General features: G+C 55.2%; 5 protein-coding genes across 5 annotated transcripts; 3 read left to right on the forward strand and 2 right to left on the reverse strand.

The window, feature by feature from the left end:
- Positions 1-368: 368 nt before the first annotated feature.
- GGS23DRAFT_496621 (uncharacterized protein) lies at positions 369-3,572 on the forward strand. Its single transcript, XM_051514437.1, has 4 exons — positions 369-1,032; positions 1,094-1,923; positions 2,125-3,266; positions 3,334-3,572. Exons 1-4 carry the CDS (start codon positions 605-607, stop codon positions 3,439-3,441), a joined length of 2,508 nt encoding a protein of 835 aa, XP_051373082.1. The 5' UTR covers positions 369-604; the 3' UTR covers positions 3,442-3,572.
- Positions 3,573-6,400: 2,828 nt separating this feature from the next.
- Positions 6,401-7,300, forward strand: GGS23DRAFT_496642 (DNA binding methylated-DNA--cysteine S-methyltransferase). The gene is made up of 3 exons (XM_051514438.1): positions 6,401-6,722; positions 6,779-6,902; positions 6,966-7,300. Exons 1-3 carry the CDS (start codon positions 6,608-6,610, stop codon positions 7,126-7,128), a joined length of 402 nt encoding a protein of 133 aa, XP_051373083.1. The 5' UTR covers positions 6,401-6,607; the 3' UTR covers positions 7,129-7,300.
- GGS23DRAFT_620176 (phosphoglycerate mutase-like protein) lies at positions 7,177-8,407 on the reverse strand (the record flags this gene model as incomplete). The annotated part of the gene is made up of 2 exons (XM_051521079.1): positions 7,177-8,289; positions 8,359-8,407. 2 exons carry the CDS (start codon positions 8,405-8,407, stop codon positions 7,472-7,474), a joined length of 867 nt encoding a protein of 288 aa, XP_051373084.1. The 3' UTR covers positions 7,177-7,471.
- A 560-nt stretch (positions 8,408-8,967) lies between these two features.
- GGS23DRAFT_564069 (Thi4-domain-containing protein) lies at positions 8,968-10,891 on the reverse strand. Its single transcript, XM_051516128.1, has 5 exons — positions 10,741-10,891; positions 10,637-10,648; positions 9,927-10,276; positions 9,305-9,863; positions 8,968-9,236 (listed from the first exon to the last, which is right to left on the reverse strand). The coding sequence occupies exons 3-5, from the start codon at positions 10,249-10,251 to the stop codon at positions 9,155-9,157; spliced, it is 966 nt and encodes a 321-aa protein (XP_051373085.1). The 5' UTR covers positions 10,252-10,276; positions 10,637-10,648; positions 10,741-10,891; the 3' UTR covers positions 8,968-9,154.
- A 1,706-nt stretch (positions 10,892-12,597) lies between these two features.
- On the forward strand, positions 12,598-14,121 carry GGS23DRAFT_496867 (uncharacterized protein). The gene is made up of 2 exons (XM_051514439.1): positions 12,598-13,185; positions 13,266-14,121. Exons 1-2 carry the CDS (start codon positions 12,832-12,834, stop codon positions 13,518-13,520), a joined length of 609 nt encoding a protein of 202 aa, XP_051373086.1. The 5' UTR covers positions 12,598-12,831; the 3' UTR covers positions 13,521-14,121.
- Positions 14,122-20,561: the final 6,440 nt, after the last annotated feature.

Here is a 20,561-nt window from a genome sequence, read left to right on the forward strand (position 1 = left end):
GCCTTATTTATAAGACATATAGAACGTTGAAAGCTGAATCTGACTGATCAATTGAAAGGAGGTAAAACTAAACGGCTTAAAGAGCTTAAATACAGCGTTTTACGAGCAGTTAGCTGTTGAGGGTTTTTCTTCAATCTGACCAATCACAGAGCTCCATTCTAGACGCCTAGATGCCACCGTAGTATAAACAGACGAAAATAACACATATAATTGAATATGCAAATTACCATAGCCATGATAATGTGCTAACGGTAATATGCATTGAAATGGATACTCTATTTTATTGGGTCGTAAGTCTAGACATTAAAAGTAGGGAATCCCACCCCAAAATGGGGGTTTTTTTCCCAGATGTAGATATGCGACTCCGTATACGGTGCGTTGTCGTGTACACCAGGAATATTAAGCGTGGTGAAGTGGCAGTGGGCTGAGCAAGGTCCGCAGCTGAGCCTCCGATAAGGAGGCGCACCAGGATATGTCTTGACTCATATTATCTTGAACGAGAGGAATCTTCCACTGGGCATATAATATTATTATTGATTTCGCCCAGAGGGTAGTAACTACACGACGTTTTATCGAGACCCATCGCAATAGGCCTACCCCGCGGATGACGATGGATCCCATCAGCGCCATCGGGATCGCAGCTGGTGTTCTGTCGTTCATAGACTTCGCCGGGAAGCTGGTCCGGGGCGTGTACGAGGTAGCCGGCTCTGCCAACGGGGCCGCCGAGGAAAATGCGCATATCGACACAGTGATCCAGGATCTCAAGGACGTCACAAATGCGATCGATGTCGATTTTAGGGGTTATTCGAAACACGAAAAGGAACTAGCTAAGTTGGCGAGCCAATGCGGCACGCTCTCGCGAGACCTGCGAAAGACCTTGAGGTCGCTCGAGGTCCAGCAGGGCAACGTGCCTTGGCAGGCCATCAAAGCAAGATGGAAGGTGATCACGAGGAGAGACAAGATCGAAAGCATGGAGAAGAGGATCGACAAGTATCGGGATGAAATCATGCTGCGACTACAAATGCTGCTCGTGTAAGTAGGATGGTAGTAAGCGCGGAGCCCTCACTAAGCAGTTCAACTAACGGGTCTATAGGGACCAGAATTCGTCCGTCAGGGCTCACCTGGAGGCGATTGTGAGAGAAGGCGAAATGCTGAAGAGTCTTACGTCGAAGAGACTCGAAGAAACGCGGGAGAAGCTGAATGAAATACTCAGTCGCGAATCCTCTTCCGTTTTTTCGCAGTCAGAGCAGGAGCAGAACGCCTTGAATCAGATTCGCGATGAATTGAAGAATCTCAAGAGCCTATCCGAAACGGTGACGCAGGAGAACATCGTGCTTGAAAGGCTGTATTTCGATGACATGTACGCGCGCGAGGACTCGGTCGCTAACCCAAGCGACGGGACATATAACTGGATTATCGGCGAGGCTTCGGAAAATATACCAGTTTCCGTAGCGGGAAGCGGTGCCGGCACGAGCGGCAGCGATGACGATTATAATAGAGAAAGTGCCGGAGATTCCAGAGAAGGCCACAGAGAGGAACTTATGAATGGGGCTACCACAGACGCTGCGCCAGTGGAGAGTGTTTCTAACGTCAAGAGCGATACCGACATCGAACTGCCCAAGATCGAGGCTAAACCTGGCGCAGACTTCAAGACGAAGGACGACGTATTAATAGACAAAACGCCTCCAGATCAAAATAAGGTCTCAAAGGGAGGTCAAGGCGAGTATACGGAGGGCGTAGCCAAAGAATCTGATGGCACGAATGCGGCCCCTATCCAGAAACCAAGTGCGATGTCTTGGGTAGATGATATAGAGGGGCCCCAGCGTCGGCAGCTCTCTCGACGCCTCTTGCAATTTCTCCGCGAAGGTAACGGGACCTTCTTCGTGTCTGGAAAGGCCGGCTCTGGGAAATCAACCTTAATGAGTGAGTTTGCCTCTTTTCTGATAATATTGATTGTAGACTTTGAGCGCCATACAGTCGAGGCGGCATATCACACCCTATGCCGCGGGTATTATGTCAGTGTCGACCCCTTAGGTCTGTTCTGCGTGTGTTGACGATATCAACGACGACCCCAAGGATCGCTTCGTGTTTTGAACTGACCGGCGCTGCGCAAAAAACAAACAGAATTTCTCGGTTCTGAGACCAACTATGTCGTACGCGATGCTCTGCGAGAATGGGCAGCAAGTTACAAATTAGTCTTCGTCTCCCTGTATTTCTGGAGTGCCGGATCTCAGCTCCAGCGGAGCTTAGAAGGGTTCTACAGGTCTCTGCTCTCCCAGGTTCTGGCGCAATGCCCGGAGCTGACACAACGGTTGCTTCGGTCGACGGGGTGGGCCGGCGCATTCTCGTCGTCGCTCGCGAACCGCCACCCCTTTAGACTCAAGGAATTAGAAGAGGCAGTGAGAGAGATAGTTACGATGGAACATCTGCCCGGGTACCGCATGTGCTTTTTCATAGACGGCCTCGACGAGTACGAAGGAGACTTGATGGACCACCTGTACCTCGCGCGATACCTCCGGGATTGGTCCCAGCACCCCAACGTCAAGATACTGTGCAGCGCGCGACCCCACGCCGCGTTCATCGACACGTTTGATGCATCCGGGCAGACGATATACGTCCACGACTTCACCAAGGGAGACATCTACAAGTTCGCGCATCAAATGCTCAAAGCCGAGCAAGGACTGCGGCCAGGGCATCTGAAACTATCAAGTGAAGAGCTGTCGGATATCGCCTCTAGAATTGTGGACCTCTCCGAGGGTGTGTTTCTTTGGGCTTGCCTCGTGGTGCGGTCGTTGGGTATCAAGATGGGCATCTACAATGCGGACCAGTTGTTAAAGCTTCTTGCGCAGACCCCCAAGAAACTTAACGAGCTTTACAGGGGCATGCTGATGAAGACGGACGAGGCGGGCCGGCAGCGAGGGGACAAAATGCTGGTGCTAGCACTACACAATCATTATAGCTCGCCTCTGGACGCCGTCATTTTTGACTGGATAGATGAACTCGACGATCCGACGTTTCCATGTTCCATGAAGGCGCGTGCACTTGACGAACTCGAGGCACAGAGGATTCTCGATACGGTCAAGCGGGAACTCAGCGATCTAACCGCCGGGCTGCTGGAGATGAGAGAGAATACCAGGGGAACGTCCTTTTTTAACTTTATGAGGCTCAGCAAGGCGCCTCTCTTCTCACAGTATTGCGTACAGCCCTTCCATCGGACGGTCAAGGATTTTCTGCTCCAGGATTGGTTTGTGGAAAGGACTCGCGAGGTGAGCCTCAGACTCATTACGGGTGATCTCTCTCTCAAGCTTACTCTAGCGATGCTGAAATGCACAGTCTCTATGGAGTATTGGTTGGCCGAGACGAATGATCGATATGGCCCGCACTTTAGACATCTACTTGGCAATGTCGTTAATCCACTCGTTGATATTAGACATACAATAATGAGTAATAATGAGGAAATTGGGGACCATCTTGTCGAACATCATACCCAAGTCTTCCAAGCCTACCAAGATCTGCTGGACAAGAACGGCTTGGGCCAGTACTCTTCCTTCCCAGCAGCAGGGGAGTTATATCTGGGCGCCAGTCAAACGCTACACTACAGGGCTACGATACGAACCTCGCTAGTCCACTTGGCATGCCATCTCCAATACGTCGAATATACATCGCGTCGCGTGGAGTCCTGTCACCACATCGACGAGCTAGATCAGCCGGGCAAGAGCCTTCTCCTGACGGCATTTCGAAATGGCAGGGATGTCATGGTAAAGAAAATCATCGACAAAGGCGGCAGCTTCAGCGCGAAGATAGAGGTTACACTATACCGACAGCAGGCTAGGGGAGGGGAAAGGGGGAAGGAGGAGGAAGAAGTAGAAAGAAATCTGTTTCCGAAAGGGCGGCGCCGGCAAGTCCACACGGTGTCGCTGTGGCTAGTTGCGCTACGCGTAATCATATTCTACGTACCCGGGTTCGTTCACGGTTTCCCCCACCGCCCGTGGGCGGGCACGCCCGGCTGGCAGGTGGCGATCCTGGCGGCGGCCCTGCGCCAGGGCGACCGCGTCGACGCGGACGTCACCGTCCTGGTGTACTATACAGACCGAGCGACCAGCAACAAGACCGACAACGAGATTGGAGCGGGTGGCGAGCCGGAAGGCCTGCATCACGTTGACCTGGGCCCTCTGGTGGACCTCTGGTCCCGGGGCCTCAGGCAGTACGAGGGGGACAGCGGGAACGACGCCGGGAGCGACGTCGAGATCGACGACGGGGACGGCGCGAACGTCATCAAGAGCGACGACCTCGCGTGTCTGACGGCCTACTTGGCCCTGCCGCCGACACGGGGCGCCTGGCGCGCAGGCCTGGCCGGGATGTGGGGCCGTGTGTCGGGGTGGCTGGCGAGCGGGAGCGGCGGGGGCGCGGCGACGAGTCTGGCGGCGGAAGCGAGGCAGAAGTACCCGCGCGCCGACGTGGACGAGTTAGGCAAGCAGAGATTCGAAATTTACGGGGTGTTGTCAAGCACGGATCACCTCGTGGGAGACTTCTGGGTGGCGTTGACGTGAACACAGGTTCCGCGGAGGTGTTAGAATGAGTATAGATTCGTGGGTATTGTAGTGATGCGGTAGGGCTTGTCCTTGTAGGGTTTTGGATGAATATCTATATAAGTCTCGCGCACGTATTTTCACTATCCATCCTTCGTTCTTCATCCTTCATCTACATCGCTATACCTATAGAGCTTGATAGATATACAGGTACTTTCCTCTAACAGTGAGCCGTGCATCGAGTTTCTTCACTCCCGGTAGGACGCAGCAACGCCGTGCCATCACCAGTCGCCAACACCTACGTACGGCAAATCCCCCAAGTATCCTGAGCTTGCCCGGGCTGTACTGTACTGCCTGGGCCGGTGAATGGGGCAATTTAGCGCAGAGGCGGCTTCAACTCTTCGACTGGCGGGTAGTGATCAGGATCCGGCGAGTTCTCGTCTTCCAAAGGTAGATAAGACCATTAAGGAACCCCAGCGGCTTATGGTCGTCGTTACCGTACCGTATCTGTTCGATTCTGGCCTATAGGCCGACTGGGGATACATCTGCCTTAGCTGCAAGGACGAGATGGAGGAAACGAGGCATTTAAGGATCAAACACACAAGAGAAGAGGTATCGGGGCACATTGCGAGGTATGAACCTGCGAAGAAGACACCAGGGATACCCGGCAGGTTCATGCATGTAACTTAAGTCTGACAGGGAGATCAAGCTCTTCTTTACCCCGTGGGCGGGTTTAATCTCGTTAGATTTCTTCACTCCGCCTCCAAGAAAAGCGCTTCTGAAGTTATCCTTCGTGCTATACCAAGTACCCCCCGTTCATATCCTTCTGTTGCCCCTAACACGATGTCTCGACGCGCTCGCCGGCGTTCGCCCAACCCGCAGACAAACCATCACTCCACCACACATCCTAACTGTGCATTTTGTCTTTCCTCTCCTTCACTATGTGTTTGCTACACATATACCCCGACCTAGGTGGGTCCTCCTTCGTTACCGGGCTTCATTTGACGTTTATACCTGGACGCGCCTTACATTGCTTGAACTCCTCCGGCCTCTTACTCCTGTAGGTACACTTGCGGTAGGCCTAGACGCACATGGTGTATGAGGCGCTGTGTCGCGTGGTATTGTGACCCTGCAGTGTAACAAGGCTCAGGAGGGTAGCGAGGATAGGATCTGAGTCGGGGCGTCAAGCCCAGTATCTACATCTCGAGACCATAGCGGTCGGAGGCCGTTCAGCAACGAGGAACTTTAACTTACCTGTGTATTCGGAGACATTGGAGCAAAATTTTGGGGTTAGGTGCTCGCTTTCCAAGGTAGCCGTCGAAGGAGGGAGGACGCTCCCATCAGATACCGCGAAGCGAGGAAATGCACAAAAACTGTCCTCATAAGGAACACAGAATGAAAACGTGCTACGCGCGAAACGTGGACAGATATGCTAAGTTGGCTCGGGAGCCTAAGAAGAGGACCTAAACTCTAGAGCCGCTATAAATAGCGCCCAGCACGTCCTCAGTACCCTACGGGAGGTTACGGGATGGCCTCAACAAGCGGTCCTTCCGGGCGTTAAGTAGGTACTACTACTACTACTACTACTACTACTACTACTACTACTACTACTACTACTCCTCCTAATATACGCCTCTCGGTCTGCAGGACACCTGGCTTATAAGAACATGATCCAGATACCAAGCATTACGCTGTGTGTTAAGTACCTAAGGTAATAGAGTAACTCGGTACAAAACCCCCTTTCGCATGCACAGTGTGACTTACATCCTATTTTACACCGTGCTGGCCGGGTGGAAGGGTGGCGTGGTGTGGCTTTAGGCACGTGCGCGACGGCGGCGCGCGCGTCTTTCGATTGATTCCACGCTCGTTCACGCCACCGTCGACAGACACCCCCAGCCTCAATTGCCGCGTCGGCCGCGCGCGACTTTGCCCACCGTCCGTCCCGCGTCACACTCGCTCCGTGCGGGTTGCAAGCCAGCGTTGAAACTGCGCGCGTGCCGAGAAGCCGCCTCCGTTTCGCTACGCTACAACACCCTACCAGCCGTAACCGCGGACCGCGCAACACGCGCGCGCCAGCCATGGCCAGATCCGACGAGGCCGAGGTCTTCTTCTACGCCGTCTACACCGCCGTGCAGCAGATCCCGCGCGGCAAGGTCACGAGCTACGGGCACATCGCGAGGCTCATCGGGACTCGTAAGCTCCCCGCGGGACGACGACCGGACGTGGAAACTGACCTCTCGGGGGGGCAGCCCAGCGGCCGCGCCAGGTCGGCATCTGCCTGAAGCACCTCCCGCAGGACGCCGGCGCGCCCTTCAACCACGACAACGTGCCCTGGCAGAGGGTCATCAACGCGAAGGGGATGATTTCGCCCAGGTGAAGAAGTACCGACACCGTTTAGGAGGAACCGCGGATATGCTAACGGGGGGAATCATATAGGTCGCAGCCTTCTGGCGCTCGGGGCCAGGCTGCTGCGCTACAAGAGGAAGGCGTAATAGTCACGACTGGTGCATTGGGAGAGCTCATGGTGGATTTCTCGGAATACGGATGGTTCCCAAATGAATTGCCCTCGGATCTCGAGGATGAACAGGAGACTAGCTAGTGTACTAGGTAAGAAGGGATCGGAAGAGCGGCTTCCTGTCTCCCATCCAGATCGCTATTGTGGTCATGGTTCGTACATATCACGGCTTCCAAAAGAGGCGCACATCTAATCAGCCGGGCGCCCAATTGCGTCCCCGGGAGAGATCTGGTGAATAGGGACCAGGTTAGCGGTGGATACGCAAAAAATGTGCGGGTGATAGGAACCGGGTAGGTTGGTCATTTCAGACAGCGGTTGGACATAAATGTTTCCACATAGAATTCAGAACAGGTCTGTGAGTTATGTGCTCTCATCATAGAAAAGGGTTGGTATATAGGAAATGATGGAAAACAACGTACCCTAATCCTCAGCCTTGTGCTTCGTCAAGCTTTCGCTTTTTGGGAGCATTACCAAAGAAAGAGTCCATAGTCCGCTGTCGCGAGTCAAACTTGGCGCTACCGATGCCGCCCCGGGTCTTCTTCAGACCCCCTAGGTGTTCGAGGTTATTGGCCAATTCAATGGTGAGGCGGAACACCCTCTTCGGGTCCGATCGGCTCTGAGCCTTGCTCTGGCTGCCTGCGCTGGACGCGGGTTCGTCCAATTCTATTTTAGCTTGGAGGACGCCGGTGTTGCTCCACATTCCGACCAGCTCGGCCGCACTCTCTCGGCTGTTGCTCTGAAATCCCGAAGGAGATTCTCCCGTAGGGAATCGTTCGAGCAATACCTTCAAGACAACGCCGAGGATAACACCATGTGCCACTACGGCGACGGCGACGTGGTCAGACACTTGTCTATCAAGGACCGGGACCAAGGTAGAGTCCAGAAACCGGTCAATTCGCGTCTTCATAGCATCATGGGTTTCCGAGTCGGACTGAGATAAGCTACTGGTGGTGCTGTGTCCACCTCTGACGCTATATTTCTTGCCCTCTAACGACCCGTAGTCCTTCTCTCGCAACTCTGGCAACTGGCAGACCTGGACAGGCACTTCGCGCCGAGCTTCGGACCCTCCGCCACCTGCGGGAAACGGGGCGTCGGCGATGGCCATGGCTGTGTGGTAGGCCCTTTGGAGGTTCGAGGTGAAAATATGCGTGATGGGCCCTATCACATCTTGACGTTTCACGAGATGATCACCTAACCGCTTGATTTGGAGAACGCCATGGTTGGTAAGGGGTGAGTCGCGAGAGCCTGCGCTTAGGGGTGATCAGCCGGTCGTGGTCGAATTGAGAAGGAGTAGAGCAAACACCTACTACAGACCGGCAACGTTGTCAACAGACTCGCCGTGCCGAATCAGCAGGATGCGCATTGCTGCACATCATCTTCTGGAGCTCACCCAGCGGAGTTGAAGATTTGCAAATGGGTTGCGAGCATGAAGAGGGAAGTTTTTTGTGACAGAAGCAGAAAATTCGGGGAAAAAAAGACAAAAAATGGCTGCTTAAATAAGCTAGGCACGGACCCATAATCCCACCCCGTGTGCGTAGCTTAGGTACCTAGGTACCTTAGTACGCAATTCACCACACATATATGAGAGGTAGGTACCTAGGTATATCGTGATATCTGTGTGCTTCTCGACTGGTCCACTTCCTATGATCCCACAACACCAATCAGTAAGTACCTACTAACTACCTGTGTTAGAATCTTAGGATGCTAAACCCGATGGGCCATTGATCAATTAGGAGGTTAACTAAAAGCCATTGCGAATTGAAGAGCTCATTTAAAGGTATCAACTAGATCCAGGTGAGTATCGCTGATTACGGTGAATACGGATAGGGCAGTCAATAGGGTGGGATCCATATCCGCATGGGCACTGCGTACTACACATAGGTACATACCTAGGAGAGAAATGCCTTACGCAATGGACAAGGGTTGTTCAAAGGGTGTACATATACGTCCTAATGAATGTATTTCGCTACGTTGCCAGGTTGTGACATTCCGGTACCTATCAGCATCTAGGTGAGAAACCATACGCGCTCACGGCCAACAACTAGCCAGCCACGGGCAACCGAATCCTCCCTAGAACCACATCCACGCTCCATCCTAGCGGACCCCGAATTTAGAACGCGTTCTCCTTCTGGCGCAGGTCGAACACTTTGAGCGCTTCCTCGGCAGCCTTCACGCCGGACAGGGCCATGGCGCTTAGATCTCGTTAGCGTCTTCTTCTCTCGCTCTTACGCGCGCGGCTGCCCGCTATGGCGGTACTTACCCGAAGGTCGGGCCCATGCGGTTGGCCCCGTCGACTTCGCTCAGCTCCATGCCGCCGACAATCAGGCCGGGCACGATCTCGCGGGTGCCCTTGACGATGGCGTCCTCGGCCGTGTTCATGTCCAGCCCGCGCATGCCGCCGAGCTTCTCGAGGGCCTGCATGCTGACCAGGCGCTTGGCGCTGAAGGCGCCGAACGGGCCGTCGTGGCCGGTGGTGCTGATGATGATGGGCGCGTTGATGGTGCTGGGGTCCATGCAGGACTGGTCGTCGTGGTGCATGGCCACGAGGGTCCAGTTGGTGACGACACCGGCGATGCGGAGTCCGCCGGACTCGTCGCGGCGGGTAATCAGATCCTCGACCGTGGTCGCGTTGAAGAGCTTGACGTTGGGGAAAGCCAGCACCTTCGACAGCAGGGTCGACGTGAAGAGGGCGGCGTGCTTGACCACGACGTAGGCGCCCTCGTCCTCGAATGGGATGCCGAGGTCGGTCAAGAACTCGTCGGCCGGCTTACGCATCACCATGGCGCTGAACAGCTGGCCCCCGAGCCAGGCACCACCGCCTAGTAGGTGTCAGTCCACGTTAACGTCCGGGATAGGTACGCGAGCTAGTGGTTAAGACGTACCCGGAGAGACGCTAGCCTCGATGATGGCAATCTTCAAGTCAGGGCGAGCCTTGGCGAGTGTGTAGGCAGTGCTCAACCCGCACGAACCAGCGCCGACGATGACAATGTCAGACTCGGCATAGTTGTCGAGGTCGTTGAAGTATCGGCGAGACATGGCCCGGGCGACCTGGGACTCCCGGATGGGGTGGAAAGTGAACTCTTTCCATTTTCCCTCGAGGACTTGAGCAGCAGGATTGGCAGAGATCTTGCCGTTGGCGGTGTGGATACCACTCTTCTGAGAGAGGGTGACCGGCTCAACGGCTTCCAGTGTTGCGGATGGTGCCATTTTTGATACGGGTTAGATGGATCTCCTGCTGCATGTTAGTAGCCGGTCCGGGGGTGAGGGAGACCTTCGAGAGCATGATCCTTTCGCTGGCATTATCCAGATCAAGTTTTGCCGTATAATCTCAGAACGAGTTCTGTTTTCCCGTCCCGCCGTCGGCCCATCTCCCCACGCGCCCCGCCTGGGAAGCGTCTTCCCAGACGTGGCCGATGAGGTTGGATGCACGCGAAGACGAGACACAGAGACTCGAACACCGGCTCATGATTCATCACAGATTTTTTTACCTATCGATGAGATATTTGATCAAGTACAGTCATGTAGACGCTTGCTGGATAACCCATGCGGGTTCATGTTTCTCTGCTGGCGGGGTTGCCATCTTGACCCGTACCAAGTGTTGGTCCTAGTCAAGCCTACAGTTAGTATAGGTCCCCCGTCGTCGTCAAGGAAAAGATACACAAGCCACGTTTCGAGGCGCTAGATCACAAGGCGTACGCTTTACTTCTGTAAGTTGAAGTGGCTGATCGGCAGTGCTGGCTGGAGAGAGAGCAGGCGAGTGAGGGTGGGAGTAGGAAGAAAGAGAGAATGGAGGGGTCCCGAGTCTTCGTGAACCACAGCCACGATCTTTATACCTATCACGGAGCGGGGTAGGTTCGTCATACCAACCGCATACTACATACTATCGATAAGCTGGAGCGAGAGCAAAGGAAGGTGGTGAGGAGATTGGTCGCTCTATGCATCCCATCGCCGATTCTTGCCGGCCATCCGCTGCGGAAGATATCGCGCTCGTTCTAGCGGGGTGGATCGCCGCGGGACTATGTCACTTGGTGGCAACGGGCACACTTGTGCATAGAGTCCGCTGAGGTTGCGAGACGGCGTGGTTGGGATTCTCGTGGGATCTAACCTTCCCAGGGCGTAAGTACGCCTAGGTTTCCATATAGCTCGAAGTCGACGAGTCTTGCTTCATCGCTATGGGGTGGATGGTCAGGAACTTTATAATATAGCGATAAGACAGCTGAACTTTTGCAGATCTGCGAATATGATGTCTCCTACAAGTCATTCCCAGCCCGAGGGGTGTTCGGATATGTATTATTGCACCGAATCATCCACATGGCTTCAACAACTGATCATTTGCTTGGGGATGTGTGAATCGAGATGCCTCTCCCACTCTCGTATTTTGTTCTATCCCGACACGTACGTGCCCTCCGGTGAAAAATTGATCTGTTAGGGCCCGGATATCGGAGCTGGCTCTAGGCACATTGAGATATTAGCCCCGGAGGAAGCCACCTATAGAACCACTGGAGCGCCGTGCCCCAAAGCCGACACAATCCGCTGCTACCGTCCACTGTTATCTGACTGAGAGTGCTCTACTAATTGGATACCCGCGTAACGCTATCGTGTATAGTATTAGTTATTTGGGCTGGATAGTGGCTCTGCGTGGGGGTGGCGCTGTTTACGAGAGTAACGGGTTGGGCCGCCGGCTATTTGGCCAGTTGCGCGCGGGCGAATGGTGCGTGTCCGTCCGCCCACGGGTGCGTATGACGGACGCGAATGAAGGATGCATTTATGGGCAGGTAATTTATATAACGAGGGCGTCAGGGGTGGTGGGCGCTGTGCGTAGCCATTCTGGTGGGCGTCGTCGTCGTCGTCGTTGTGGTGGTCACGGTGGTAGTTGTAGGAGGGAAGGCGCCTAATTACTAGGAGGTACCTAGTTGATACTATACGTCGGGGCACTTCGCTACGCTCTGCGCTTCTCTGTGCGTTTTTACTGCCTACCTACCTACCTACCTACCTACCTACCTACCTACCTACCTAGGTATAACTGTATGGGCAAAAACAAAACCATAGGTACCTCCCCGAAGGCTAAGGACCTCAGCTGCGCGCAGGTACGTGTAAATTCTGCAAAAGTTGTGCAACCAATCAGCACACGAGCAGGTCCAAATGAGCTAACTAGCACAGGGATGGCGCGGAGGAAAACTCGACAATTCGATAACGAATTAGATAAGGCCGGTCTCACATTCCCCAAGTCTACGTATTCTACGCTCTCATAAGAGAGGAGAAGGAGAATACCACATGGTGGAGTGTAAGCAGAGGTGTAACCATCTAGGCATTGGCATCTGAACGATGCGTACAGCAGTCTGCAACAGAAAGTTATCAAAGCTGCATCCTAGCTAGATGGGCGCCAGGAAGCACAGTGCGAACGTACAGGACCCCGCGGAGTTCGGGGTGCAGGGGTGATGAGCTCATAGGGAGCTTGGGCCACGTGCGGGGTGTCGGGCTTGTACCGTCAGTTTATGTCCCAGCAAGCCGCCGTACCAAACGTCTGGAACACGGATAATTTTTCAGTGGGCTGCTTGCTTCTCTGCCCCGCTAACCACTTGCACATCCTTTGCCGGCGCGTCCGTCCCATCCCCTGTAGAATATTACCGACCGCCACCTGCTGCTGATGAGGTCGCCGTAAAGAGCCGCCCGTCCATCCTCCTTCTATCTCGCGGTCTACGCTGGCGAGGCTAGACTTATCCGTCTAATTCCCTCGCCCCCAGGTCGTCGCCGCCCCACTACCAACACGCCGGAGGATTCGCAGTGATGTTGGCCCGCGCCGTAGCCCTCGCCCAGGCTGGCCGAGGCGCCGGCCGCCGTTTCGCCACGGCAGTAGCTCGTAGCGCCACCGCGGCCCCGAAGAGGGTGGCCGCTCGCGTCTCCATCTTCGGAGGCGCCCAGCCTACGCCCGGCCAGCTGATGGCGACCGCACGTGGCTTCGGCACCACCTCTCGGGCCGCCGAGGACTCGCCCCCCGAGCAGCGAACCGCGCAGCCGCTCAAAGCTGCAGACATTACGCTGGCCCAGTACCACAAGCTCGCCGACCTCCAGATCGAGCACCTTCTTGCCAAGTGCGAGGAGATCTCAGATACCTCCGACGTTCTCGACGTCGAGTATAGCGTAAGCTGCCTCCCCCGTTTCTGGCCGGGATCGCGATCACGCGATGTCGTGGTTCGTAATGCTGACGGGTCTCTCCGTAGTCAGGCGTGATGACCATCACTTACCAGGACGGCTTGACCTATGTCCTGAACAAGCAGCCGCCTAACAAGCAGATCTGGCTCGCCTCGCCGAAATCCGGCCCCAAACGCTACGATTTCGTGCTGACCAAGGAAGGCACCGAGAACGATGAAACTCCCGTTGGCGACTGGGTTTATCTCCGCGACGGCTCGACGCTCGCCGAGCTCTTTGAAAACGAGTTGCAAGTCCCCGCCGAGCCGCGGCCCAAATATCAATGACTGGCTTTTCTGGCGTTGACCCCGTCTCACCTTTCCGGACCCCGGGTACGACGCTATTATTCTGCATTTACGAAGCGGAGTCTCTTCTCTGGTGTTTGAGGTCAAAATGGTAGACAGAAAAGGAAAACGCGATGGGGAGCGAGATATATTCCCTCGATTCTCTCCTTTCTTCTGCTTCTCCCTCTTGGGGGGTGTGTACTTTTCGGAATATTTGGAGGCGCGACGTACGACTGAGAGGACTTTGAGGGTATTCGTGGTCATTATACTAGCAACCACCTTGACATATTGCGTGCGGGGGATCTCACGATCCCGGGGATATCACTAGGCGTTTATGGAACGACATGCGCGCATTTGTTAATGCATCTCCCAAGCCTCTACTCTCTCGTAAAAATATCCGCAAGTGTCTAGCTCCTATGTACACAGAGACCCGTCGCTTGCACCTGATGGTGATGGACGGTAGGTACGTATGATCTGACGATCGTAGGAGGCAGCCTGTCGGACGTCACGGCCACTTTAACGCCTTGAACACTCAGGCCCGTAGAGCCTGGTTTGATACAAGCCGATTGGCGAGCGGGGGATAAAATTTAAGTGCTTTTTATGGGAGCATATCACTTCTCATATTTCTTCTAATATACTTGAAGACGTGTCACGCTCCCTAGCCCAGATTGCTCTGAAAATATGTGGTGGAGGGGTATACTATCGGGTTGCCAGCTAAGGGCTAGGAGAGAGTGTATCTCAACAAGTTCCCTCCCATCTTTCGCGGGCGTGCCGAATTATTGCTGTGTCTAATTCTTCTTCTTCTTCTCCTGCTCCTCCTAATCCTAGCGTGTGCCGCGCACTCAAGCACAAGGGGAGGCAGAGCTCCAGGACGTAGTAATTGTGGAGGTATTACCCGGCGGTTTCGATGGAGAAGCCCGATTTCCGGTTCTCGGACCAGAACCGGCCGGTGTGGCCAGTGCCGCAGGCGTGCTCGACGCGGGCGACGAGCGCCCAGAGCTCGCGCGCGGGGAAGCGGTCGGCTTGGGACAGCTTGCGGTTACAGACGAAGACGCCGGCGCGGCCGGCCGCGAGCTTGAACATGCCGTGGTTACTCACCTCGGCGCCGCAGTCGCTCTCGGCCACCATGGCCTGCACGGCCATGCGCATGTCGCGCTGGTTAACGCCTGACCCTGTACAGTTGGACGACGTGATCGGCATCTTCTACAGCTCCGGCGCCGGGCCCAGCGGCCGGTCTAGCAGCCCGACCGCCGGTGTCGGGCCCGGCAGCATGCCCGTGTCGGCCGTGCTGCCCGTCTTCGGCACCGAGCTCGGCCCGGCGAACGAGCTGGCCATCGTGGGCTCTGCGGGCGGGAGCGGTTCCCAGATCGGGTCCGGACTCGAAGGCGGGATCTCGTACCGCTACCGGGTTCTCGTGCTAAAAGTCGGGCCCGGCAAGAAGGCCTCGCTAGAGGTGGCCGACGCCACGGTTCTGGCGACGGTGGTGGCGACAATGCGCGTGGTAGTCTCTCTGTAGCCGTTGTCGGACAGTGTTACCTAGGCCGCTAACGCGGACCTAGCTTCGTTGGCTTGCGGCAGCTCGGTCTTCCACCGAACCCGCGTCACCAAGCTCACCGACGCGGAGGCGGGGTTCATGCCGAGGGCGAGGAGAAACATGAAAGCGAAGGAGCGTATGATGATTGCGAATGCGGTCCGGCGGACAACCGGTGACGATAGTGACTAACGGTGGGAAGTTGTATGCTGTGCTTCTGGCAGAGCGGGTTTGTATGGGTGTGCGGATGTTGTTGATTGAAAGATGAGGAAGCGTCCTTCTGGGCACAAGAATTTATATCTATGGCTGAACGCGCGATGGCTCACAGATACGGTTGGACTCAACGTATTACGCCCTTCCAGTATTGACTTCCGCCGAGGGCCTCCTGAAGCAAAATCCCAGAGTTATCTGATCTCTGCAATACTGGACTTGCCCCCCAGCAAGCCGGAGGTCAGGCCCGGAGCCGAAGCCTAGGCCGCCAACTTGGATAGTAGCCCCGGACAGGTTAGGGCCTTATCGAAGTTTAGCAGTGTTGTTCCGTCAGGTGACGATGCCCGGCCAGGTGATGAAACCCTCGATTCTCTCTTCTGCTGTTGCGTAAAACGTAAGCGCCTACATTCTACGACTTGTCGACGAATATAGGCTTGTAGGTAGGATCCCCTATCTGACGCTGGTAAATATTCCTCTTGCTACGAGGCAAAGCTAAGTTTCGGCCGCCGGAAACTTAGAAGATGTCACGGAGGGGATCCTGACTCTATAAGCCTGCACAGCCCTCGAGGGAAATGTAGGCTTCTACGTCTTCATACGACAACTAGTTAGTTAACTAGTGATTGTAATATTCCCCATAAGGGGCACATAGTCGTCGTAGCGAGTTTACTGCAAGTGCTTCTTACAAGAGTAGCCCCGAGCGTGAATGGGAGAGGGAGGGGAGGGAGACGAGGGAAGAGGAGACACAGGCGCCGCTTCCCAAGCGCCAGGCCAACGCAGACCCACGACCCGAGCCGACCTGCACTGGCCTGACCCGACTTGACGTCTGCCCACCGCTCGCGGCAAGCTGAGCCTGTCCCGACTGCCACGCAACCATCGCGCCCTCGATCGGGCCCCTAGGGGGGATCGCGCGAGACCTCGTCCTCTTCCGCTTCTTTTACGAGTCCCAGGGGCACCAGGACACAGGTGAGCGGTGGCGGCGGCACTGGCGCCATCGCTAGGAGCGAACCTGTTCGAGTGCCTACCTATTTTTGGCGACGCAGAATGGGTGCCCAATATGTCGTTCCCGACGCGTACGCGATCCTGGAGGTAAGATCTTGGCGGACGCCTCGTCTGCGCGGTAAGAGTTATAGCGGGTGGTAGCGGGAGCAATGCGTTTAGCGAGCGTGCGTGACAGGTGGGTATTAGGTGTGCGCGGCGTGTATGTGGAAGCGAGAGAGAAAAAAAGTGTGGGTGTGGGTGGGTGTGTGTTGCGCACCTACTCAATCCCCAGGTGGCCATAATATGCTGCAGCGCTAGGGAAGCCCTGCCGGCGTCCCTCACGTGACCGGACGGCGTCGTGGGGGGTTTGTGGGGTGGCCGCACCGTGCCCCACGGGCCTTTGCCCCGATGTCGTAGCGTGTGAGTGTACCAGGTGCGTGCTTCTCACATAGGTACCTAGCTGACGTGCATCCACACATCCAGTACCTACCTCAGGTACCTGTAATGCTGTGCGGGAGGTCCGGTCCGATCCGGTTAGGTACCTACAGAGGCCTGAGGTCCTTAGGCTAGGTGCCTAAGAGGTACCTAGGTTACCGTACTACCTCTCAATCGGACGTAGACAGAGAGTGTGTGTTGAGCCAACAGGCACCGTCGTCATCACATGGACTGCTCGGCTCGTATTATTCACCACCCTCTGGATGACTCGGTTTTCGTGCTACTCGAGAGAGCCAGGCGTGTTACCTGCCACTCTTGACGCCCCCCCATGTCCTCGGCCCCTGGTCCCCCTCCCCTTTGCTGTTTGTTTTCCCCTTTCCGGGGGTCTTTCTGTACCTACCTCTTCCCTCACTGCCCCCCCCCCCTCCCCTCCCCTCCCGGCCCCGGCAGTCAGCCGACCCAACGCCTGTTCCTTGCACCTACATACACACATACATGTTACGTACCTAATTCTACATATATTACCTACATTTAGTGTGGATGCAGCTCGCCAGCCTTAAACCCACCGCCGTTCGTGCCCATCTACACCCCTTCGTCGTTGGTGATCTTGGCGGGGAGGGGACAAGCTAGGAGCGGGCATCCTAGAAGTCTCGGTCCAGTGTGATGATATCTCGCCACTTTATACTGCTCGTCACAAAGTGATAGATGATAGCGCATCCACGATGGTGGTCTCTCCGACCTATCTTGGGCATCTCGAGGCAACCAAGCTAAGGGACGGGGAGATGCAGTAATATGGTTGGATCTACATCCGTTCCTACGTGAGGGGACTCGCGGTCTGCTGCCATTCGTCTGGCTTGCCCAACGGCTCACGACGACAGTTAAGTCGGATTCCATCTGATCCACGGTGTGAAGTCGGATTGCGTACGATCCCCGGCTCTAGGGCGTAGCCAGTTTGTGCCTTCGACGTACCCTGTCCCCGAGTTCTAATAGGTGCCTATAGCTTACATGATCACCCCCGCAGTGCATATGCATACGCCTTATGCCTGCACATCTATCTCCCCCTCCCCGCGTCGTTGAAGCTCTTCTCCCACCCGGCCAGCTCCCCCATCGTCGACGTGCCCGATTTGCTGCTCGGCTCCCCCGTGACGAAAAATCTCTCCATCGTGTCTACCTGTCGCACGTAGCCGTCGATCCTGTCTTGCGCGCTCGGGTCTCGGCTTGGTTGCGAGGGTGGAGAAGCCGTACTAGCTCGCGACGCGAGTTGCTCCGGTGTTAGTAGAGGAGGCACAACGCAAGTGGCGTATATACAGAGGGGGAGATATCACCTTGGCGCCCTCTGCGAAACGGGGGATGTGCGGCCAGGCATGGCGAACGGCGACGTTAAGGGCGATTCGATGCAATGAGATAAAACTAGAGGCAGCTATGCTTGACTGGTGTTCAATACGGAGGAAGAGGCCGGTGTTTCCCCGGGGTTGGCAAGAATACAGCTGCGTACAATGTGCTGTGCGTGTCGAGCACGATATGTGTGGTATATCTGTATAATGTATATTGTATATAATAACGGATAGATAGTGCTATGCCTATATGTGTGTGTAGATAGATGGGCAATAGGAGGCATCCAACCATCAAGACGAGGAGCGATAGTAGATCTGCTTGCCATCGAAGGAAGAGAGAAAGACAGAGAGGCGCCTCTACTTATACTTATCCTCCTCGACCCTGCCGTGATAGGGATACGCCGTGCGTCCAACCGTCCCATCTACTACACAATATTGTAGCCACCGATGGCTGGACCTGGCGGGAGGCTTGGGGAGAGCTAGTCTTCGTGTGCCACGTCAAGGGGAGCAGAAGTAGAATATCGGCGGCGTCAAGCAAGCGGCACGTTTGCGAAAATCAGAACTACGTATACTCAAGAAACGGGGAGGGGGGAGGGGGGGGGTGCACCATTCACGTCTGCGTTGTAGGGTGGTTGCAAGTGTGTTCCTACAACTTTCTGGTGTGGACCTTGCCCTGACGCATCACAGGTGAGGTGGCAAATCCCTAGGTTAGGCTAGGGTGGTGAGGCTCTTTGCAAGTGACGGGACGCGCCATTGCGCGGGAATAATTGATGCGCCATCCGGAGGTTTCAGGTATGGGTTTTGCGCATACAGGCGATTCCACCCTGCGATTGTTCTACCGTGGTGCGCATTAGTTGGGCATTTGATTTGTTGGTTCGTCCCACAGGACTTTCGTTGCGGTGAAAAAGAAGACGCGGAACGAGGCGGAAACAAGGTTTTTTTCTTAAAAAAAGAGATAATATTTTAGCGACGGCAAAGATATTTCGGGAGTCTGACGTGGCAGCGGAAGTGTGTTGAGATGCGAGGAAAGAAATGTAAATTGAGACCAGAGCAACATGGGTTGGCCGGGAAGATTGCCGGCGGGACTGGGAATGAGAACGGGCAGGGGGGACGACGTAGCCAGAATAACGAATAGATAAGTCCTAGGAAAGGTCTACGCAGAGAACACCAGACACGTGCCGACGAGGCGCCGCCGAGCTAAGAGCACTGTTTACGGAGACCAAGCCGAGTCTGTTGCCTGTTTGTGGGTTGGATGTGATCTGTCGCAGGGGACAATATCTCATACGTTCCATCACCCTCTATTCTTTTTTTCTTGTTTTTTTTTTTCGGCCATGTTCCTGTTTGGGGGCGTGCGGAGGGGTGGTGACGGCGGTTCAGCTGGCTGCCTTACGGTGTGTGCGCAGGTAGCTGCTGTGAGCAGCACACTGCTATATGCTGTATACCCAACTGAGAGAGCGCCACTACTCAAGCATCATTATGCTTTAAAAAGCTGTTGACGCCGTGCCGACCTGCCTCATTGAGAGTTGTTGAAGACATCTACTTACCTACCAGGCCCAGGCATGACAACGAGGCGCGGTCCTGGAAGGGTGGGAGCCATGTGTATAGAAACTCCCACCCTGCCATGCGGTAATGCGTGGATGGCCCACTAACTCCCGCTCTCTCCGCGTCCGTGCCGTTGAAGAACTGGGCCGGGCATGGATGCCCTAACTTCGGTAGGAGAAGACGCAAATGGTCCAGATAACACCTCACTTCCTTGTAACCAGGTTTTTCCACATGTAGGTGAGTTGTGGAGGCTAAGCTGCCTGCCTAGGTAGTTCCCGTCCCTGCCCATCGTGTCCCATTCCCGCCTTTGCGTTCTTGTGCCTTCGTTGTCGGCTTCCTCACCCCCTCTCTAGCGGGGTTATGGGGTCTTGCCCAGGGTCGATCGGCTCGGCCATCAGCACAGCCTCTCTCGATCTATGAGTACTAGTAAGGGTTGGGATTAGGTTGAGGACTGGTGAGGTAGGGCTGGGTGGTTTTAGCCGTTAAGAGGTACCTCCCCAGGCCCACGTCTTGGGAAACGGGTACCTACATGCCTGAGGCACTGAGAGTACCTAAGGCGCCTACTCCGGGTACCTCCTCCTCTTTTCCAAGGTTCGGTTCATAGAAGGGCACAGGTACGTGATAATGGTAGTGGAACGTATGGGTGGGTACCTGCCTCTGGATATGTACCTACCTAGGTATGTAGGTACATACGATCGGACGTACTTTAGCTCGATCGTAAGAGGCGCCCGAGGTGCCTGAGGCATTTGGGTACCAGGAAATCCGGCATGGCCCTTTACCCACTGTCTACAGGTAGGTACCTACATAAGGTACTGAGCTCCCTCCCTCCGAATGTCTTCAGCCACAACGGCGCTTATACCCTACCCTATTACCCGTCCTCACAGCCACACGCACAGTCTCGACAGCGACCCTCTCGGCGACCCATTTCCCCCCTCTCTGGGTCCCTCCCCTTTCGTTAGGTAGGCAGCCGCCTCCACCCTCCACCCTCCACCCTCTCGACCATTTTTTTTCTTG

Source organism: Durotheca rogersii (genome assembly GCF_024521655.1).
Source record: "Durotheca rogersii strain YMJ 92031201 chromosome Unknown GGS23scaffold_7, whole genome shotgun sequence".
Classification (NCBI taxonomy): domain Eukaryota; kingdom Fungi; phylum Ascomycota; class Sordariomycetes; order Xylariales; family Xylariaceae; genus Durotheca; species Durotheca rogersii.

Excerpts from the sequence above, each read along its gene's own strand:
- GGS23DRAFT_496642 (XM_051514438.1), top strand. The coding sequence starts at position 6,608 with ATGGCCAGATCCGACGAGGCCGAGGTCTTCTTCTACGCCGTCTACACC. Across the intron at positions 6,723-6,778 it reads CGCGAGGCTCATCGGGACTC|CCCAGCGGCCGCGCCAGGTC; the intron begins GTAAGCTCCCCG and ends TCGGGGGGGCAG. Across the intron at positions 6,903-6,965 it reads AAGGGGATGATTTCGCCCAG|GTCGCAGCCTTCTGGCGCTC; the intron begins GTGAAGAAGTAC and ends GGAATCATATAG.
- GGS23DRAFT_564069 (XM_051516128.1), bottom strand. The coding sequence starts at position 10,251 with ATGGCACCATCCGCAACACTGGAAGCCGTTGAGCCGGTCACCCTCTCT. Across the intron at positions 9,864-9,926 it reads CGAGGCTAGCGTCTCTCCGG|GCGGTGGTGCCTGGCTCGGG; the intron begins GTACGTCTTAAC and ends GACACCTACTAG. Across the intron at positions 9,237-9,304 it reads CGCATGGGCCCGACCTTCGG|CGCCATGGCCCTGTCCGGCG; the intron begins GTAAGTACCGCC and ends ACGAGATCTAAG.
- GGS23DRAFT_496867 (XM_051514439.1), top strand. The coding sequence starts at position 12,832 with ATGTTGGCCCGCGCCGTAGCCCTCGCCCAGGCTGGCCGAGGCGCCGGC. Across the intron at positions 13,186-13,265 it reads TTCTCGACGTCGAGTATAGC|TCAGGCGTGATGACCATCAC; the intron begins GTAAGCTGCCTC and ends GTCTCTCCGTAG.
- GGS23DRAFT_496621 (XM_051514437.1), top strand. The coding sequence starts at position 605 with ATGACGATGGATCCCATCAGCGCCATCGGGATCGCAGCTGGTGTTCTG. Across the intron at positions 1,924-2,124 it reads TGGGAAATCAACCTTAATGA|AATTTCTCGGTTCTGAGACC; the intron begins GTGAGTTTGCCT and ends AAAAACAAACAG. Across the intron at positions 3,267-3,333 it reads TTGTGGAAAGGACTCGCGAG|TCTCTATGGAGTATTGGTTG; the intron begins GTGAGCCTCAGA and ends TGAAATGCACAG.